Source organism: Sinohyriopsis cumingii, chromosome 2, assembly GCF_028554795.1.
Source record: "Sinohyriopsis cumingii isolate HCF-2022 chromosome 2, ASM2855479v2, whole genome shotgun sequence".
Classification (NCBI taxonomy): domain Eukaryota; kingdom Metazoa; phylum Mollusca; class Bivalvia; order Unionida; family Unionidae; genus Sinohyriopsis; species Sinohyriopsis cumingii.
Genome location: NC_142962.1, coordinates 146,406,586 through 146,429,369, shown reverse-complemented (window position 1 = coordinate 146,429,369; position 22,784 = coordinate 146,406,586). Strand labels below are relative to the sequence as shown.

Below are 22,784 nucleotides of genomic sequence, written 5' to 3'. Positions count from 1 at the left end.
TAGCAAGTGATAAACAGTGAGTTAGGTCACATCAAGGTTTTACAAGTGACATACAGTGGGGTTACATCATAGCAGGATTTTACAAGTGATATACAGAGGGTTACATCAGAGCAAAGATTTTCAAGTGATATACAGGGGAGTGGAGATGCATCATAACAAGGTTTTACAAGTGACATACAGTGGGGTTACATAATAGCAGGATTTTACAAGTGATATACAGAGGGTTACATCAGAGCAACGTTTTTCAAGTGATATACAGGGGAGTGGAGATACATCATAACAAAGTTTTACAAGTGACATACAGTGGGGTTACATAATAGCAGGATTTTACAAGTGATATACAGAGGGTTACATCAGAGCAAAGTTTTTCAAGTGATATACAGGGGAGTGGAGATACATCATAACAAGGTTTTACAAGTGATATAGGGTGTACTTACATCATAGCTGGATTTTACAAATGATATTTGTCTCGGATTCAGCCAATGTGGGTATGTGAGAAAGCTTGCTAGTAGCTTCTCATGGGTCGGTGGTTCTTTCCCAGGTTCTTCCTCCACCATTAATAATGGCCGCCATGTATAGCCTATCATGTGCTGAAAAATGGTGTAATACCCTACAACAACAACAACAACAATAACAAATGATATATGGAGGGTTACATCATAACAGGGTGTTATGCAAATTTAATTTGTATTGTTTGTTAGGTTTTTTCCATCATTATGTTACATGTAATTATATTTAGTACTTGACCATGTCCAAAATAAAATTAATTGTGTACCTGACCAGTAACATTGATTTTGTAAACAACAGAATAGATAGCTAGATATTTCTCTATGATTGTGGGTTAGATATTCAGATCATTATTAATGTAAACCATTATCTTAATCTTAGTCTAAGACATTGGAATTCCTCCATGGAATAACCTGGTCTACCTGATGTTTTCCATGTTATTTATACTAATTTTAGTAATAGACCTTGTCTTGGTGACAAATTCAGATATTCTAGAAGTGAACTTTTGAACCTCATCTTGGTTCTATTATTGTGCCTAAGCTTTTTATATAATCTTGTTTACTTGAGAAATTACTAATTCTTGCATTAATATCTTTAGCAGAATCAGTCTTATTGTTGTCTTCAGTATTTTTTTTGGGTGGAATTATTTATTCAGGTTATTATTCACTGGAAATACAAAGTCCTCAGCAATAATATTCTTGAATTGGAACATTAATTTGGAATTATGGATTCAGACAAGAATATTTTTGGATTATATTATTGTAATACATCAAAAGACTGTTAGCAAATTACCACCCTACAATCCATTAGCACATTAGCATATTTGAGACTACAGTCACAGTAACATATTCAATAGTGGAAATAAATTGTGATCATTTTCATTGACTTCCCATTTTAAAATTTGGGTAATATTATGTACAGCCAATTTTTGTTGTGTCTATTTCAGTCATGAAAATGTGAGTGGATTCTACAGGGTGTCATCTTACTTCTTTGCCATTATTGTCTGTGATCTGATCCCAATGCGACTGGTGCCCAATCTCATTTTCTCTGTTATAGTCTACTTTATGATAGGTAATTAGACTACTAGAAATTTAAATTTTATATCTCATTTTCTTTCATTTCTGAAGATTTTTATCCTTATATTCAGCATTTTGACACGTTAAATGAATTTTAAGTTGCCATTATGACACATTAAACGAAGCTTAAGTTGGCATTACCACACATTCAATGAGGTGAAATTTTGCATTATTACATTAAATGAAGTGAAATTTAGCATTATGACATTAAATGAAGCGAAATTTGGCATTATGACACATTAAATGAAGCGAAATTTGGCATTATGACACATTAAATGAAGCGAAATTTGGCATTATGATATTAAATGAAGCAAAACTTGACTTTATGACACATTAAATGAAGCGAAATTTGACTTTATGACACATTAAATGAAGAAAATTTGACATTATGACATTAAATGAAGTGAAGTTTGACTTTATGACACATTATATGAAGCGAAATTTGGCATTATGACATTAAATGAAGTGAAATTTGGCATTATGACACATTAAATGAAGCGAAATTTGGCATTATGACATTAAATGAAGCAAAATTTGACATTATGACACATTAAAAGAAACAGAATTTGGCTTAAAATTAATTACTTCCATATCTTTAAAATGCATTAGTAAAAAATACTAATTAGACAGTTTTAGAGATGTTGTTTTGAAAGTCTGAGAAATGATTATGGTAATTTTTCAGATATAGAATGAATGTCAATCATGCAAATATGAGTCCGTTATTAATTAGTATTGTCTGCTAATTTATGATATTGTTTGTAGTAGTCTGGTTGTAAAGCAATGTTTCTGCCAGGACACACTTGCAGGAGTTCATGTAAAAACAGACACAAAGTCCTGCCAAAAAATTTAGTTCACCAAATCTGGCTAAAAAATTGAAAAAGGTGCATTTTTTACCTTTAATCAGATACAAATCCACCTGCCAATCATTAAATGCCCAGATTGTTTAGTGATTGTTTTTTTTATAAATGAACAGAATCTATTAAGTAATCTTAGCTGATTTAACTAGTCTGTGTGCTATTTTCCCAGATTTTCGTGTTCCTGTTTAAAGTAAAGAAGATATTTATTTGGTTTTTCTTGAAATTAACATGTAAACTAGACTATGTAAATAACTCGTATCATTATGTGGTTGGTCCAATGTGATTAACCAATCGATCTCCTTTTTCATTTAAAGACGATCTGTTTGCCAATTTTTCCTCAAACTTGACTGAAACATTTGTAAGAATTTTCTCAGATTTTTTTTATGCATTGGTACATTGCTCCACATAGATTTGAATTTACTTTTTATTGTTATCACCACTTAAAAAATTATGCACTTTTCATCATATCTTTAAGAGTAGAAACTTAAAATTGGTCCACATATCTGTATGATTTTAGTGGTGTCCTTGTCACCAGTGGAAAATATATGTTTGTTAGTTATTTTGTCCCGTTTGATGTTTTTCATAGTTCTATAACTCTTCCAAAAGTCTCCTGAAACTGATAACAAGTATCATATAGGCAGTTGGCATAAAATGTGGAAATTTTGGTTTATACATAAAAGGGATTAATTGTTAAACTTTATACAAGATTACAAAATCCAGCTTTTATTGTATTCTGAATACTTTCAACCTGTCATAATAATTTCCACTGCTCTGCCACCTTTTACATGCATAGTTAAAAATTCCTGAATTTCTCACACATAATTGTCTAATCAACCAGAATTGTGGCTAATGTATAGAAGTTTCACTAGTTTTGCTGTTATATATAAATTGTATTTTTTGGCCATTGTATTCTTGGATACATTATTCTAAATTCTCACTTGTGAAATGGTGACACTATTTAATTTCGTTGCAGGATTAAAGGAAGATGCTGGTTCATTTTTCCTCTTTACCTTGGCCCTCTTCTGTGTCTCCATAGCAGCATCATCCCTGGCTTTTTTCTTCAGTGCACTGGTCAGGATCTTCGCTATAGCCAACCTTTTGATAGCACTGTGCTACGTATTTATGATGGTAAGTCAATTTCAGCTTTTAATAGCACTCTGTTATTGTATTATGCCCAGTCATGAATATGGAAGGTTCCTGGTGTGCTGCCTTTGTCCATCAATCTTAATGTCTTTGCATCCATCACTCAAGGTTAAATTTTAGAGTTATTTCAGCAATTTCGTAAAGTTAGGTGGCAGCAGAGTTGTGTAACTTTGAGTGTTGATTCATTTTTAGCATTACTGATTTTTGTTTCATGTCTTAATGACTTCATTTAAGTTTAGGATACGTTTCTGGGACATTATTACCCACACATTCCTGTAGCTTTGAGTGTGGATAGATGAATACCATTCTACCAAATGAAATTCACTCCCGAGTCATATTAGTACCATAATAATTGACTTGGTTTCATTTTTACATTTAATTTTTGCTGAGGAAGTAAGTTTTAGCTCCTCTTTGAATGGTACTTTGATGCTCATCCAGCTGTGGGAATTTGTTGACGTACACAAGAAGTAATTTATTGTCTTGAATGCAGTTTTTGTGGCTAGTTGATCAAAGAATCCTAATTTCATAATCTTGAAACAAGACATGGTTGGAAGGCAGTGGTAAAGATTGGAACAAGACATGGTTGGGAGGCCAAGCTAAAGATTGGAAGAAGGAATGGTTGGGAAGCAGCAGTAAAGATTGGAGCAATAGCATTTAGACAACTGCCAGCTTCATTTACCTAAAATAGTAAACCACTGTTCATGGTTTTCTATTTTTTGAAGATGATCTCCTCTCATTATCATCCACACTTGTTATCATAATAATTATTGCAATATTCTCTATCAGTCCAGCTATCTTGTATCTCATACAAGGCCTCCTAAGGTGGAAAATTTGGCATAACCATTAGGATTTTATCCCATTAAGGCAAGAAAAGATGATATAACCCCTCAAGCCATGGCTACATGACTGAAGTGGGTAGTACACTCAGCATATTCAGAATTATCTCTGAGACCAGATACATCTCATCAGAATTTATGTTTATGAGATATCTAGCAGTCTCAGTGAGTCTTACATTCAAGCATGATGTTAAGATTTGAGATATATTAGAAGCTGTTGAATGGCATGTACAGGGAGCCATAAGTTTGTATCTCTGAGATTTAGCATCACAGGGACCTGAATTGAGTCTGGTGGGTCCGTTGGCTGCAGCCCAGCCAGCCATGAAGCCCTTTTAAGTTCATCACAGTCTCATCAACGGTATGTGTTTGATGCTTTCACTCGATTTGCTTAAGTTTTTTGTGTGTTCAGTAGAGGTAAATGATCCATTAACCTTACATGAGTGTTGTGGTCACAGATCACATGACTGTCTGTTATACTACTGTCACATTAGGAGAACAGTTTATTGTTCTTATTTGGTATCCATTTTTTCCACTGAGGCAGATGGTAGAGGTTGGATGCTCATGTATTTCCTCCTCCCTTTAGCTATTTTTCAAAAATTAATATGATAACAGTAATACATTTGATAGAGAAAGCAAATGATCCCTTTAGCTATTTTTCAAAAGTTAATATGATAACAGGAATATATGCTATGGAGAAAGCAAATTATTTTTGTAACTTATATTCATCTGGGATTACTTAACCTATTAATTGCTAGTAAATACTCCCACACTGCATCACAACTGTGAGATTCCTTGTTCATGTATCCCTGAGGTTGAAGTAGCACAACCTAGTGGAAGTGAAGGAAATTAATGGCTAAAGAGTTTCTTCCCGTGGTCTATATGGTGTAAAAATGTGGAAAAGAAAGTTTTGGAGTTAATAGCAGTACATGTAATACATTATCTGCTACTATTGCATTGCTTTTTTCCCCACAGACTCATAGTCCCCCATTCAAGCTAAATTATTCCCAGCTGCAAAATATATATACAGTATTAGCATTCAACTATTAATATTAGTAGTGGAGGACCAAAATTGAAAATTAGAGTTTGATTCCTGCATCACAGCCAACATGTGGGATACTGTATTTTTCCTTGAACAAATTACTTGTTAGACCAGTGTAATATCAGTCATTGAAATGTTTGCCTCAGTTTTCTTTTTTAAATGTATTTGTATCAGTTGAGTGTTAGTGTCCTCAGTCCTTGCATTATTTGAGTGTTAGCTGTGTTCTTTAAGCAAATTTTAGTGGAGGGGGAAGGGTTGCATCTTGCTTTGCAAGCATTTTCTTTCTGAGAGCATAATTTCCCATGGTGTAGAAAGGTGTGGTCTCTGTGTGATACTCTTCTAATCGGTTTAGCATAAAACTATATGTACGCATAGATTGTTGACCGATTAGTTTTCTTTGGTCTGGCAAGGTGTGGGACTTGGCTGAAAGTCAATGCACATTATAAAGGCAGGAAGAAATGTTCATCTTCCTCTTCATCTTCATTGAATGATCTCCTTTCCAAGGAAGGATCTAGATCTTCTCCACTTTTGGAGAAGAATAATGCCATCAATGGACAAGGGTGTTCCATGGTTTCCATGGTTTGGAGAACAGCTATGGCCCAAGGATCCTGATGCTTATTTCGCTGTCATCATGCTGATGAGTGATAGATCTTTCCAAGGGAGGCAAAACACCTGAGTTCGTTGTACCTCCTTGTTGGGGATGATCAGTGCTCTTTCAGTGTCTTCGTCCCATTGAAACTGAGTAGTGAATTGTGTCTTCTTGAGATTTTATTCTAAAAAATAGTTGTGGGCTTGATCATCAGATCTTCATCACTAGACCAGTCTTTGTTTGGACACCAGTCACTGGTCATTGGGTCTGATTATTGGATGAGGGACAGGGATCAAGTAGATATCCCCCCCATTTCCTTGCTACAGAATAATCCTGATGTAGAAGGGTATATGTTCAACTGACTAGAGAGGGGGATTTATTTGGCATCCCTACATTCCTCTGTAATCCTTATGGATATGGATGACTCCCTATTGTGGGATTTAAGTTTTCCTCCCTCTCCTCTCCATTATTATAGAAGATAGAAGATGGACCAATTTTGTCCACACAGGCCCTGGCCAACAAAACAAGATGGGCTGCTACTTCCCCCAAAATGTTGATTTAGAAGAGATGAGAAATGTTCTCATTTGCCTAGAAGTCCCACTAGTAGAGTCAGTCCAATCACACCTGCCACCCCATCTTAAGGGTTTGCAGGATGATATATAGATGGATATACCCATATTGCCTTAGAAGCTGGCCCAGAATGATGATACATGGATGGATATGCCAGTATTGCCTCAGGAGCTGGCCCAGAACGATAATACATGGATGGATATGCCCATATTGCCTCAGAAGCTGGCCCAGAATGATGATACATGGATGGATATTCTAGTATTGCCTCAGGAGCTGGCGCAGAATGATGATATTATTTCCATAATGGTAGACTTGAATGAGTTACTGAGGAACTGTCAGTAACAGTCTCCCCACCCATTGATATATTCAGCCTTCTCCCATGTCCATGATGTTTGGATGCAAGTTTCACTTACTCATTTGAAAGTTTCATTTGCTTTGGTCATTGACTCAAATGTCCATGGATTTGTCATTTGACTGTCATGTGCACTTAAAAAGCAAGCATCCAAGAATATTTGAAATTACCTGTGATACTTCTCAGTCAATTCATTTAATGTGAGGTTAGACAAAAGCACCCCCCCAAAAAAGATGGATAATATTTGTTGAATTTGATTTATGTGACCCAAGTGACCAGAACCTTCAAATGAGCAACTGAGTCACATCCATTTGGTTGCTAAATTTGATGGAGCAGCCAGATTTAAGATTTAGACATGAAATTTAAAATGGTGACAGAAGTTAAGGTGTTATTTCACATACATTTTCAAGTTGTCAAGCGTAGGATTTGAACCAGAAATATTCTGTATATATTGATGAAACAACCCTTAAATTGTGTCTTCAGTATAAAGTGTCTCAAATGTGCACTGATGTGATGCAGATGGGTTTGTTTGATTTAATAGGTGAGATCAGACCCAAATGATCTCTCAGTATCAGTATAGGTTTGCTGATATATTGGACTGGTGCTCTCTGCAGAGCAACTTCACCTCTGCAGAGACAATGCTCGGAGACATGGAAGATCTTGCTGGAGCACTGCAAAAACCTTCTTAGATCTGCTTCACTTGAACTAGAGACATTCTTAAGAGACCTCATCCCTTCTGTGCCATGACATGATTTGAGGTACAACACCAGTCCCTGTCAGTATCTCATGACCCATCAAACAGGCCACGAGGTATGCTCTACCTGACCTTCCTTTGCAACCTTCTTCCACATTTTTCAAGCAGGCACATCCCCAGCAGTCAAACAAATACTTGCTGTTCTCTAGATGAGGTAGTTGGAAAGGCCAAGGAAGAAAGTCTTAAATTTGTCCTCCTTCCCCAGGTTAGCCTTTTTCCTGGGGTTCGGTCTTGCATCACATATGCTGTCTGGGTCCTTTCCACCGTAAAGGATATTTTTTTGTTGTTATTAAAACAGTGTGTACTTATTGGCTATAACATGTTGGGAAATGGGAGCTAAGTGCTTTTCCCAAGGACACAGTGTGACACAGAGGAGGGATCCGATGTCACATGACAAAGAATTTCTCCTCCACAATGGACTACAGATTCTCCACCTTCATGTTTGGCTCATCTCAAGCATTCTATCTGCTATGACCAGTTTTCAAGCAATATTACCAACTACATCATCCAGGTTTGGAGATGAATTATTAAAACTTAAAACATGCCATATTAAGTAATGAAGAATGAAAAGTGTGGGTAACATTTAAAAAAGCATATGTGATGTGTTTAGCAAAGCTGTCTCAACCTTAAAACACATCACCATGCTTTTTGCAAGATTTGTGGAGTTTACTTTATGATCAGTCACAAGTATGACACTGAAAATAAAGTTTAGTATGATTAAGACTTGAAACTAATACATTGTGATGTGTATGCCCCGATTAAGAATTTGTTTTGTTTTGTTGTAATTTCACTTTTAACACATAATTGGCTATATTATGCCAAGTGGGACCTAAGAGCATTCTCAAGGACACACTGATGCAGTCAACACAGGCTGACCTGGATGGGTATTGAATCCATGAATCATGGATTAGGAGTCTGATGCTCTACCAAGGTAGCTACTTTGGTTTGACTGATTTTTGACCACTGAGAATACACCTGTGTCTAATCATGGATTAGGAGTTGGCAGGTATGCAAAATGTATATAACTCATTTTCACATTTGTTTATTTCAGGTCTTCAGTGGACTGTTGGTGAATCTTGATTCCATTGGAGACTGGCTTGAATGGATAAAATACATCAGTGTCTTCAGATACGCTATCAACGTAAGAATTGGAACTTGTAGTCATCAGATTTGATTTTATCATTTATTTTATGTGCATTTATGATTATCTTGCTGTAAGAAAGTTCAGAAATACATTTCTTATTTATCACATGTAGCATAGTCATTTTCTTATTTATCACATGTAGCATAGTCATTTGCAGATCTTAGAGTTATGTTGCTACCCTTGGCATTTTTGGTGCCATCACACATATCCCAGTAAGATAAATGTCATTTTTTTAAACCATATATATTTTCATATGTTTTACAACTAAATATAGTTGAAAATTCATGTTTCAATAAAATTATTATGGCATTGGTTCTGGAAAGACTTGCCCAGTTTACAAACTTGATTAGATGCAGGAAACTTTCTTGGTAAAATTTCATTAAGTAGTTAAACAGATTCTCTCCCAGAGTGATAGAATAACAGTGAATTGTTCTTCAGAACAACTAAAGTCTTTTTCATCAGTTAAGTAGGTATACCCTTTCAATTTCCTGAGAAAAAAAATGCTTCACCAAATCAAAAATGGGTACAAACCATGATAACATAAGAGCTCATTTATTTTGAACAGATATATCAATTTCAATTTCAGTAAGATATATTCTTTGTAGAAAACAGTGGTAAACTTTCAGTACAATTCTGCTATATCTGCTACTCATTATGGGTAATTTTATTTTACTTGTTATTTTGAATAAAATAGTATAAAGTGTTATACTTTTCTCTTCAGATGCATTACCTGTTCATAATACCTTTTGGAGTATATCCAGCCCTCCCAAGATTGGTTTTAGAACTAAAAACTAGGTCTTTTGTTTACTTTGATGGATGTCAGGCAAGAGTGATCTCCCTTTGAGTAGATAGCTTGGCACTAAATTCCATGCATATTTAAGTTACTACTTCTACTTTGCTAAGAAGACAACTTTCCATGAGACCTCACAAAATTGATTCTGCTTCAGCATTTCCATCATTTTAGTGATAGTGGAGTTTTTTCAATGTAGAGGAGTATATTCTAACAATATTTTTGTTAGTTTCTTTCACTGATGGCTTAATCATGCAGCATGTATCTAACTTCATCTTTAATATGATATACCTGTCAGCACCATTGCGTATACCTGCCTTAGGGTTGGTAATGCTTTATTTAAGCCAGTTTTGTGTTTTCTGTAAAGTAATTGTCTGTTATTAAATGTCGTAGACAATTCATTCATGTAATTGTCATAGGATGGTTTACAATCATTAGTGTCATGTTCACATGAAGTTCATCCTGATACATGGCTGATGTTCAGGACTAAGTGCATCTGGTGCTCGCAGTATAAATTATATGGGGTGCCATTCAGGCTTACCTGCAATACATGTACACACTGGTCAAAAAGTATATGGGCAAGTATGTGTAACTGCCTTGATAAACAGATAATTTTGGCATACAAGAGAGTATAGAAATGCATTGACACCAACAATATTGCATCAATTCACAACTTCATAGTTTAAAGAAATTCTGAGGGTATAAAGCTCCTCAGACTCAAAGAATTTTTCATAACCCAGGCATTCTTAGGCTTTTGATATGGCACCAATAACCAATGCCTTCCTTACCTCCACAATCCAACCAGTTCTTCACAGCTTTACCTCAGGGGCCAGTACCAAATAGTAATGGTGGCCTGTCTGGACCAGCAATGGATATACTGGTACATCACAGTTCTGGCTTCAGTGATCTTTCTCAAGATGTTAACCAACTGCAGACCACACTAGTACTGGACAGGATCACTTGGATAAGTAGGCCCACTACTTTTAAGGGATATGAAGAGAAATGGAGTGCTTTTCCCAATGGTGTGAGTGGAAACATCTTTGATATGACTGAATAAAGCACCTTGGAAACTTATGACTGGAGCCTCCTTCTCCTGCCTCTTTTACAAAAACACACTCCCTAGCTTTCTAGCTACAGTAGACAGAATCAGTGACATAAAGACCTTGTTGGTTGGTCCAAGCTCTCTAAAGTTTCACCTTAATACTTTGATTTCACTCCTGACCATTCCTACTTTCAGACCAAATTAAATTCATGCATGTATTGGCTCATCAAGCTAGGGAGGAATTGGCTTTAGAACAGCATTTGAGCATAACTTTGTCCTCACTGACATCATCCAGAAGGCAAAGACAACAATTTGTAGTTTTACTCTGGAGACCTTTCGTTGCAAAGGGCTCACATTGACCAGGTGGGATTTGTAGCAGCAGTACAGCAGACAACCATTCTATGTCATTCAGCAGCTTTGCAGAATTTTGTGTCATTCAGCAGCTTTGCAGTAAAATGTCACTCTGTTTACTCATGATTTGCAACAGTGAAATTTTCTTTAGGCAGCATCTGTGCATGTCCATTTGCTACAGTTTCACAAGAGATTAGAAGGTACTTAATGTGCTTCAGGTGATGTGAGATACTGCCACCTGTGGGGTAAAGGGATGTGACTCCCTCCACATTTTATCCATTCTCCTATGATAGTTATGATCAGGTAAGTGTTGAATAATGCACTTGAAGAAGAAACCAATTTTTGAAGTAACACGTGGTTTTTTCAGTAATACTTACCCAATAATGATACAAGAACACACATCCATGCCAACCTACAATTATGTTCCTGATGTACATGCGTTCCAGTAGTAGCTCACGTAGGGACAAAATTTGGTGAGATCACTTATTACTGACTTCACCATAGGCAGATGGCTCAAGTACTTTTTAGTGCTAAGTAAAAAACTTGGGAGATCTGGATCTGCAAAGCTGTGGATGTAGTCCTTAGGTACAGTTAAACCTGTCAACAGTGGCCACCCATGGGAAAAGGAAAAACTGGCCATTGTACACAGGTGACCTCTGTACACAGGTTCATCTTTTAAAATTCATGTTTAAACAAATACCATGCACCATATATAATTGATGTTGTTATTATTATTATTTTATCAATATTGTTTTATATGCAGTATTGAACAAAATTATAAAATACACAAATGCTACAAAAAACAGAACTGACTCTTTCGTTGCCCAGCTTGTACAAGTTTCACTTGGAAACAGCTATTCTTTCTCAAAAAATAATATCTGGCTAAGTTAGTTGCTCAACTTGCCAAGATAAAACAACAGTCCACTTACGTGAGAAGAAGTCATATGTGGCTACTGTTTGTAACCCATGAACCTAAACTTTGCATGATTTTAGAGACAACTTTTAAATATTGAAAGACCCTTGACCCTGATGAAAAGGGATGCAATTTATATTCCTTGTCAAAGACAAACATTTTCTTCAGAGATAGCATTTAATTCACAGGCAAGTAGATGAAGATATTGAACTATATCTGTCACACAGGCACAGTTCTAAAAGCACAACTACTTTTCCCACCATCTAGAAAACGATTTGCTTCAATCCATGACCCTGATAATAAAAACTTCCCCACTTTTGATTTGACATAATGACACCATTGAATTACACTGTCAGTGTGTTTGGGGTTACATGTACAAGTGAGATAAGAAATGTTTGCACATTGATTCATATGATATTCCTTTATGTAAACAATGTCATCTTTGTAAAGCAAAATTTAAGTTTGCATAGACTGTGTGGACACTGTATATACTCCAGTTTCTGCTTAAGGCAGGGATAAACCATTGTTTGGTTAGGAAACACCTGGTCACTCATCATGGAAGGCAGATGATCGTGATATACAGGATATTTACATTTAAAATTTGCAGGGTGATTAAAATGTGTACAGGTGACCATTAGGACAGGTTTTACAGTATTGTGATCAGGGGGATTAGAATGGCCATTGTGTACAGGTGACCATTAAGACAGGTTTTACAGTATTATGATCAGGGGCATTATAATGGCCATTGTGTACAGGTGACCATTAGGACAGGTTTTACAGTATTATGATCAGGGGGATTAGAATGGCCATTGTGTACAGATGACCATTAGGACAGGTTTTACAGTATTATGATCAGGGGGATTAGAATGGCCATTGTGTACAGGTGACCATTAAGAGAGGTTTTACAGTGTTGTGATCGGGGGATTAGAATGGCCATTGTGTACAGGTGACCATTAGGGCAGGTTTTACAGTGTTATGATCAGGGGGGATTAGAATGGCCATAGTTTACAGGTGACCATTGGGACAGGTTTTACAGTATTATGATCAGGGAGATTAGAATGGCCATTGTGTACAGGTGACCATTGGGAGAGGTTTTACAGTATTACGATCAAGGGATTAGAATGGCCATTGTGTACAGGTGACCATTAGGACAGGTTTTACAGTATTATGATCAGATAAGTATTATCAGAGAAACATAATTTACTCCCAATTTTTTTTACTGGTTCATCCCAATAACAATGAAAATATTTGCAACTGATAGCCTAATACCTGTCATACCCATAATACCTTGCAGACAGTTACCCACAAGAAGAGGGCATCAATTTGTACTGGAAAATTCTGTTTTGGGGGCTGTCATCTGCAAAATATAACCATATTTGTATCTGAAATTGAAATTCATTTACTTGTTCAAAGAGCTAAGCTGCCATGTTTTATAGGCTCGAGGTTGTCATCTTTAATTTAGCATTGTTTTAAAAGCAATCATGAAAGGATGGCTTGATTATGTTGAAATAGGCTATAATTTAAACTAAACATGCTTGCTATTAATACTGTCTTTCTGTATGGCATATTTAAATTACATGTATATAAACACATTATGTTCTTGTCCTATTGAAAATGAACTTTTTTTCTTCCAAATGAAGGTGTGTAGGATATAGTGATAGAATATCCATTTGTTCATTCTTCCATCTATCCAAAGTGGTTACCACAACATGTGTTGCTGTGGTTGTGCAAGGTCAGAGTTCAGGATTACTTGAGCTGAAAATGTGATTTTTCTTTCTGCATAATTTTATTTTGGCCTAATTTTCATAAAACTTAATAGATTACACTTCGGCAGGGCTGTTCCATTTTGATTTTTAGGCCAAGAGGTGCAAAACCAAGGTCACTGGAGGTGACATTGCAATTTTGTTTTCTTCTGGTCAACAAATCAAGTTTTCTGGATGCAATTTTTATCACACTTTATAGGTAGTCTGCACTAGCACAGAGGAATATCTATCTTGATTTTGAAAACCAGAGGTAAAAATCAGGGTCATAGAGGCTAAACTTGTCATTTTGGTTTCCACATGAAGGTCCACTTTCCTCCAGTTTCCAGCATCCAGTTTTTATCAGTTTCATAGTTGCATTTTATGTGATGCAGGGCAGCTCCCACATGAGTTGGCAAATGATAGATCATAGGTCAAGTATAAATATTAGGTTAATTTTATATTTATGGTAGATACATTGGGTCGGGGGGGGGGGGGGGGCGGGGATATACCTTTCTGAATTTTTATTTGAGTTTAGATGGGTTATATTTTTTGGCCTTTTCTTCTGACAGGCACTTGACATCACTGAGCTGAAGGACATGACTTTTGAGGGTAACTGGTAAGCACTTTCTTTTTTTTAATTATGATGTACTTTTCGCAGTAAAGTAGTTTTAGATATATTATTCTTTTGCAAAATGATGGGTACAAATGCAGATCATTGAAAGGTGTTGTTTAATATTTTATTTACTTTTATAAACATTACTAGCTTAATGTTCAGAAGACATTTTATACTTTGATATATCATAATTTTGTCATTAAAGTCTGACTTTACATCCTCGTTTGTTTGTACCCCCCTTCAATTTCAGTAACGAAAACATTTAGTGTGATAAAAAGTGCACAGAACTAAGTCAATTGAACCATTGATTTATAATTTCTAACCTGACTGTGACCAGAATGACACTAATACTGGCATCCCCCTGCACCTTTCATGCTTAACGGACTTTCCATACTAACACGGCGCCATATTGCATACACTATAGACTAGTTTATTTCCATCAGACAACATAATGACGTAGTTCATCCTATTCGGTAACTGCTGGATAATTCCATAAATTACGTAACGTTGAGAGTTTGGAATTATATCCCTTTGCACACATAGAAATTAATCCACTTCTTAAATCCACATGAAATGAATGAATTTACTGAGTTCCTTGCACTTTTTATAACATTAAAGGTTTCCATTATTGAAATCGGTGGGTTTTGTTTTTTACAAACAAATGGGTTGGTATAGTCAGACTCTAACCTGGTTATGATATCAGAGTATCTTCATGACTTATTTTTCAACACAGTTACATATGAGATCATGGAAACCTTCAAGCACCAAAACCAAAAACAGCAAATTTAAAAAGAGCTTCCATTACTTAGTTATGTGGAAAAAGCTTCCTCTGTATGTAAAATCTGCTGAAAATATTGCAGTATTTAAGAATAGATATCATGTGTATGTGTTTCTAATTTATTTAAATAAACAGTAATTACTGCTATCTTTATAATGCACATTATTATACTCTTCTTAAGAGGGCCACAAGGGAGAATAGTCCTTGACTAAATGAGTCACCCTCTATAAATAAAGTGAAATCAATCTTTTTTTATGGTATGAATATATTTAGCAAGATTTAAGACTATTAGCAAGAAAATATCCTTCCATTTGTGACTTCTTGTGTAATTGTTGTTGTCTTTTAGAATAACCACTGACATATTTTCTGTTGCACAGCACAACTGGAAATGAATACCTTGTTCTCCAGGACATCTCACACTCATCTTCATGGGACCTGTGGTCCAATTACCTTGCTTTGGGATGCATCACCTTTGGCTTCATGTCATTTGCCTACATTCGTTTGCTCACCATGAGCAAACTCCGATAGGATGAAAGTATATATGCATGTAATGTATAACAGTTGACATAGTTCATGTGTTTGGGCACTATTTATCATAGTCATCATATGGACCAACAGCAACAACAGCATCCTTTAAACCTAACAGAGAGTAGATTGAGTGAGCAGGATACCAACAACAAGAACAGCACCCTTTGAACCTAACAGACAAATCTTGCACTAAATGCTGAATCATAACCCATTTCACAAGTAAAGAAACCAGTTGGTATTATGGCTTTTCATATGTTGGTTTTTAGGTTGGCACGTTCCCTTATTTACAGTCTTTTCTCAACAAAAATATAACCCATGGAGATCAGAGTTCAGATTATTTTAGGGAAAAGAAATTCTTTGGAATAGAATGGTTTCTATAACTTTAATTTACTGATGCCATGATATGTTCACTTGTCAGTTGACATTACCTTGTTTTCAAAAACCAAGATTATACTTCCTTGCATTGATAGTGAAAACTGGACTACATGTTGTCTTACTTTTGTTCTCAATTAGGTGCAGAAAGATGACATTTTGTTTACTATATTTGTATACTTCATTTGTATCAAACTTGCCAATTTTTTGCAATTGGTCATGACTAAATATAATACAGTGCTCATCTCTTGCCATAGTGTATTCATACAGTCCTAATAAAAATGTATTTTCTGTGTTTATTAGTTTGAGAAAAAAAAATTTCATTGCAGATGCCAGTTACTTGTACAGATCTTTGCCTGTATCTATTAGACCATGACATTTTATCATTATTATTAATACAGTTTTTGCAAAATGATAATCAGTTGTTTTCAAGCATGCATACTACATGACATCAGATGTAGAAATTTAAAAAATAAGTTTTATGGAGAATATTTTCTTAAGTAAAAGAAATATTTTACAATTTGCAGTCAGTTGACGATTATCAATAAGCATATTTTACTTTGAAATGCTTATTTTTATCTTAAAGTGACTTTGGCTGTAATGCTTTGGAATCTTGTCCCTCTATCAGGAATTGTAACCCCAATTTTGCCTACTATCAGGAATTGTGGCATCCATTTTGCTGACTATCAGGAATTGTGGCATCCATTTTGCCGTCTATCAGGAATTGTGACACCAATTTTACCGACTATCAGGAAATGTGGCATCCATTTTGCTGACTATTAGGAATTGTGGCATCCATTTTGTCTTTTAAGTAATGAGGTGCAGAAAAAAAATCATTGAATCTCAGAGTTAAGATCTACCACATGATGCACATTTCTACTGTAGCTCAAATAAAGTTAACCCTTGTTGACATTTCATTAGACTAATAAATATTCCAGCAAAATACTAAACCTCTGCATCACCTTGATTTAGCTATACATTGTAGAATATTGGTGTCATACATATGTTTACATTGTCAAGACCTTATTTTATATTTTAATAAACACGTTGTAAACAGTAAAGGGAGGTAATTATACTGAGTGATTTTTCAAAACAGTCCATTTGACATTTTCTATTTATAAGTCTTCAGCATTATCACTTTCAAATATTTTCTAATATGTTATGTCATAGAAAGCCAAGATACAAAAACAGGTTGTTTGTTTTTCTTTTCTTTTAAATATGCAGTTTAATTTCCCTTGACATTAGCAGATCAAATTTTCATGCCAGTGAAACTTATTTATGCTTGCCAGTACAACGTTTGTTTATAGTCTTCACAAAATAATTTTATTTCATTTCACTACTATTCTGTGACTTCATATACTAAAGGCTGTTCCGTTTAAACATACATGGTACACAAGGATGGCAGTTTCAAAATAAAAGCCAGAATACACTGATTACTCCTAGAGTTTATGTAAAAATGGTTTAAAAAATTCTAAACTGCATATATGTGACAACTCCACATTGAAAGCTCCTTTCATGGATCCCAAGTATGTTTTATTGGAATGACACTAACCAGTATTAGTTGTACAGTCCCAGAATAGAGTATATATTTTTTTCTATTCTATTTTATTATCAGTTATAAGTCTTTTCTGTTTTCATTGTCAAATTTAATTTTCAGTCTTGCTTATTTCATTTTAAATTTTAGTACTGAACATGACCTTATTTTTTCAGAGTTTTGATTTATTTCATGATGAATCCAATGTAATCTGATAATCATTTTTGAATTTATGCTTACTTTTATGGATTAAAATCTAATGTATTAGGTACTAAGCATGTTGTAATTTTTTCCTAAATATACGTATCATTTTATTTTTTGTTAAGGATGTGTTAATGGGAAGTGAGACACTTATTTCATAAACCCACTGACAGATTCTTATCATACTTGGAATGAATGAAGCTAAGATGATTCATTCTACAGCATGCTTGCTCATTCTTTTGACCTTGGGGTCAAGGTTATAGTTGTAGATAATTTGCATTAGGTTTTGGCTAGGTTTTTCATTGGCTTATATTTAAAGAACCCCTTGGTAAATTCTTATTATACTTTATACAGTCATAGAAAATTTAGTGTTACGGTATTGGTTAAATATTTTTCCAATGCTTATATTTTTTAAACCACTTAATAGATTTTCTTCATACATGGGATAAAGCTTAAACAAATCATTCTGTGACACATGCACTTACCCCTTGGACCTTGGTGTCATCCTCACAGTCATGCAAAATTGCACAGAATGTTTGGCTAAAGTTTATTTTCCAATGCTTGAAGTTTCCAAATTGCTTGTTGGATTTTTTTCAAACATGTGATGAATCATTATGAAGTCCAGACAATTCATTCTGCGATGTGCTCCGTCACATCTCTGATCACTGGAAGCTGTCACAGAAAATTTGTATTGAGGTTTTAGTTGAAGTTTTTAAACCTTTTGACCTTGGGATCAGGATCTCATTTTACAACAGTGCTTCAATCATGGATATAACACACATGCCTGGGCCTTCTTTATGAAGAGTGCCATGTATTTTGATTGTGCAATTTAAATTTGTTTTAATTTTATTGCTCATATGAGTTGTTTAGAATACCTATTTTAATCCAATTTTCTTAAATATTCCAATGAACATTTCCAATGAAAGATGCACAATATTTTGAGTGACAAATATATGTATTGATTTTATGAAGTTTTTTCATTATGTTCAGTGTTACAGTTATATGTGATGTTTATTCTTTCTCAACAGACATAGAAGCTTACACAGCAGATAATTCAGAAATTATTGCGGTCATTGATAAAGCTCAGTTAAATGTAGATGGGAAGAGGGTTGCTTTGCATTTAGTTCTCGTTTTCAAATTAAAGCAAGTTTATTTCACCTAAAGTGGTGTCTTCTTCAAAATTAAATCCAAGTTTAATCAAGTAGGATATGGAAATCAGTAATATGACCATTCAGCAGAGATGCCTTATGTACTTGTTAAAATTATGTTCTGTCCAACTGTAAACTGCACAGACCCAGATCTGCTGGTGCATAATGCACCAGCAGATCTGGATCTCTGCAGTTTCTTAGGTGTAATCTGTAGAAAAAACAGTATATTCCCTGGGCTGTAGGAACATTGTGTGATGGCATATCATGATCTTTATTTGCATTTTGACTTGACTTATAAGTGTATAAATATGGTACTATATAGATCTCAAGGCATTCAATATAAAATTACACTTACCATTGTGAATTTTTGTATTTACGTTTGAATTTAATTATTTTGATAGTGAAAACAATTTTGTTCTACACTGGTTTTTAGAGTTCTTATGGACAACATGGCATTCTGTGATAATTTATTTTGGATCTGCTTGAGTTGTTAAAACCTGAGACCATCCTCTATTTTGTATGGTTGCCTGTTTTCATTCTGCTTGGTTCTTGATATATTTTAATTATTTTCTTATGATTTGATTAATCTTGCTGTGTGAACACAACTGTACTATGTCTTGAAAGAAAATTGTCAACAATCAGGACTCTAATATGGCATCAGAATCATTGGACATATTGTTTAAAAAGGCTTACTTTTACTCTTTTAAATAAAATGATGGTCCAATTGCATAAAATAGCTGTTACTGATTTGAATGAATGACTGTACATTGGTGAAAGAAGGTATAGAAAAGATGTTAATATAAAACTATTTTGAAGTAATGGTGCATTCTATAGCAGGTAAAGGCAAACATTTTATCAGATCAGTAGAATCAGATCATCCATTCTTATAAAGGGACAATTAAAATATTAATGCTCGGTCATGAATAGAGTAGACCTGTGTACTGCATTTGTTTTGCATCCTACATTATGTTCCAGTATATCTCAAACCTTTGTATGATGAAGGTAATGATTATCTTGAAACTTGGCATGTTAATACATCTCAGCCTTGTGTGAGATGAGTATAATTTTGCAATACATCTCAACCCTATGTGAGATGAGTATCATGTTGTCTTGAAACTTGGCATGTTAAAGATAGTCTTCAGACTTGGTATTTCAGTACATCTCAACCCTATGTGAGATGAGTATGATTATCTTCAAACTTGTAATTTCAGTACATCTCAACCCTATGTGAGATGAGTATAATGTTCTCTTGAAACTTGGTAACTTGAATATGTTAGGCATGGTCCACCAATACATTTCTCGATTGTGCCGTAACTTTGTATCAGTTGAAAATATTTTTATGAAACTTTTCCCAAGATTGTCATATACCATGCCACAATGTCGAGGCCACAGAATTGAAGATGTAATTCTGTTACTTGTATTATTGTAGTGGGTATAAGTTTTGAACCACTGAAGACATTTTATTGAAACTTGTGCATCATATATAGATGGTGTGTCACATACCATGTGTTGACCCTCAAAGGCACACTCACGACAAAGGAAATGTAATTCTTTTATTTGTAACCTTGTCAAGAGTATAACTTTTGAACCACTGAAAATATTTGAATGAAACTTGAACCATTTTTATATCATGACTCAACAGTGGGTTACATAGCATAGGTCATGCCCATTATTTCAAGGGCAAGGTCATGGCAAGGAAAAATATAACTCAGTGATCTCTGTCAGTGTAAATGTATACCTTTTTAACCGATACAGATATTTTACTAATGCTTTAGCCGTTTATGTATTTGATCTGACAGTCATATCCCCTACCCCAGTGTTGAGGTCACAGAAAGGGATGATGTAAGTAGGTGCCTGGTTTCCTTAGGTGCTTTTTAACCCTTACAGATATTTTAATGAAACATTACCCAGATTCACACAATAGTTAAGTCAAAAAGTTTAAGGCTGGTCATAGGGACAAGGTCACATATAGGCATATCATGTGCCATTTGTGGTCCTCTTGGAGATATGTCTGAATTTTTTTGTCCCTTTTGAGTATTCTATTCCATGTTCATACATGCTGCAAAGGAAGGAAGGTGAGGTGTGTCTTAGTCTTATGGATATGTCTTTGATTTATGTGTATCTTTCTACAATTGCTAACTATATTGTCTCTTGATATTAATGTAATTTTCACTGCAGTTTGCAGCATGAATGTTGACAGGGGTGCCCACAACAAGCAGGGCTACTTAAGTCCTGTAGCCAGAAATTTACAAGATAAAACAAGCATTCAGTTTTTAAGCAGAGGTTTTTGTATACTTATTACAACAGATCCACATAAAGCTTGCATACAACAAATCCACATAAAGCTTTTATATACTTACTACAACAGATCTACATAAAGCTATTATATACTTGCTACAACAGATCCACATGAAGTTTTTATATACTTACTACAACAGATCTACATAAAGCTGTTATATACTTGCTACAACAGATCCACATGAAGTTTTTATATACTTACTACAACAGATCCACGTAAAGCTTATTTATACTTACTACAACAGATCCACATTAAGCTTTTACATACTACAAGAGATCCACATAAAGCTTTTAGATACTACAGCAGATCCACATAAAGCTTTTATATACTTACTACAGTAGATCCACATAAAGCTATTTTATACTTACTACAACAGATCCACATAAAGCTTTTATATACTTACTACAGTAGATCCACATAAAGCTTATTTATACTTACTACAACAGATCCACATAAAGCTTTTATATACTTACTACAACGGATGCAAATAAAGCTTTTATATACTTACTACAGATACACATAAAGCTTTTATATACTTACTAGAACAGATGCAAATAAAGCTTTTATATACTTACTACAACGGATGCAAATAAAGCTTTTATATACTTTCTACAGATACACATAAAGCTTTTATATACTTACTACAACAGATCCAGGGGCCCCGAGTTACCAAGTTGTCTAAAGCACTCACCTTTCCAGATTACTGCCATCTCTTCTCTGTCTGTGTGGGTTCCAGTCTCGGGCTCGGCTAATGTGGGTACATGAGAAAGCTTGCCAGTAGCTTCTCATGGGTCAGTGGTTCTTCCCGGGGTTTTCCAGGGTTCTACCTCCACCAGCTATACTGGCTGCCATGTATAGGCTATCTTGTGCTGAAAAATGGCATTAAACCCTACAACAACAACAACAACAACAGATCCACATAAAGCTTTTATATATTTACTACAACAGATCCACATAAAGCTTTTATATACTTACTACAACAGATCCATATAAAGCTGCATTTGTTGCTTCTTACTGCTACTTAGGGATGGTTTATATGTTCATTTAGTCTGTATTGCACACTGAATGTGTGTTTACGAGTGTGTGCATCAGTTTCAATATCCAGGTTTCACCAGTATGATTTTGTAAGAAAAAGATGACAATTTTTAAAGCTATTTTTATTTATTAACAATCAGTAAATCCAATTTTATCTTCAAGTAGCTTGTGTTCACTTCTTGTTAAAATTCATTTTGTTTATTCTATTTAAAATTCTTGTAGCTGATGTATAGTTTTGTGCTAATATTTTATGGATGAATAAAGTTTTAAGTTTATATGAATTATTTTTTAGCTTAATTTCTTTACCATCCAATTGAGTATAAGCCTGATTATTTATTTGAAATATAATCAAAGTCTTTACTCACGCTTCAGATCATTCTGATTGCTATTATCAGGACTGCTTTTTGTGTTTTACATGCAGCAACTCAAGTTTCTATAATAACGAAAGCATTTGAGTAAGGTTTTCTTCTCAAGGTAAGACCATTATAGACAAGCCAGGCTTATACAGTGGTAGGGCTCTAGCCTGCATCCTTTCAGTCGCAACTCAGGCACATTAAACAAGTGTTCTAAC

At 34.8% G+C, this 22,784-nt stretch overlaps 1 protein-coding gene across 3 annotated transcripts in view; it reads left to right on the top strand.

Annotated features, from left to right (window-relative positions):
* LOC149806026 (broad substrate specificity ATP-binding cassette transporter ABCG2-like) overlaps positions 1-22,494 on the top strand; it is a 111,926-nt gene extending 89,432 nt beyond the window's left edge. For all 3 annotated transcript variants that reach the window (XM_089950876.1, XM_089950877.1, XM_089950875.1), the window contains 5 exons: positions 1,454-1,578; positions 3,414-3,568; positions 8,775-8,864; positions 14,275-14,321; positions 15,474-22,494. In XM_089950876.1, coding sequence (XP_089807002.1) covers positions 1,454-1,578; positions 3,414-3,568; positions 8,775-8,864; positions 14,275-14,321; positions 15,474-15,624 — 568 coding nt within the window. In that variant the 3' untranslated portion in view covers positions 15,625-22,494. The remainder of the gene's footprint in view (positions 1-1,453; positions 1,579-3,413; positions 3,569-8,774; positions 8,865-14,274; positions 14,322-15,473) is intronic.
* Positions 22,495-22,784: the final 290 nt, after the last annotated feature.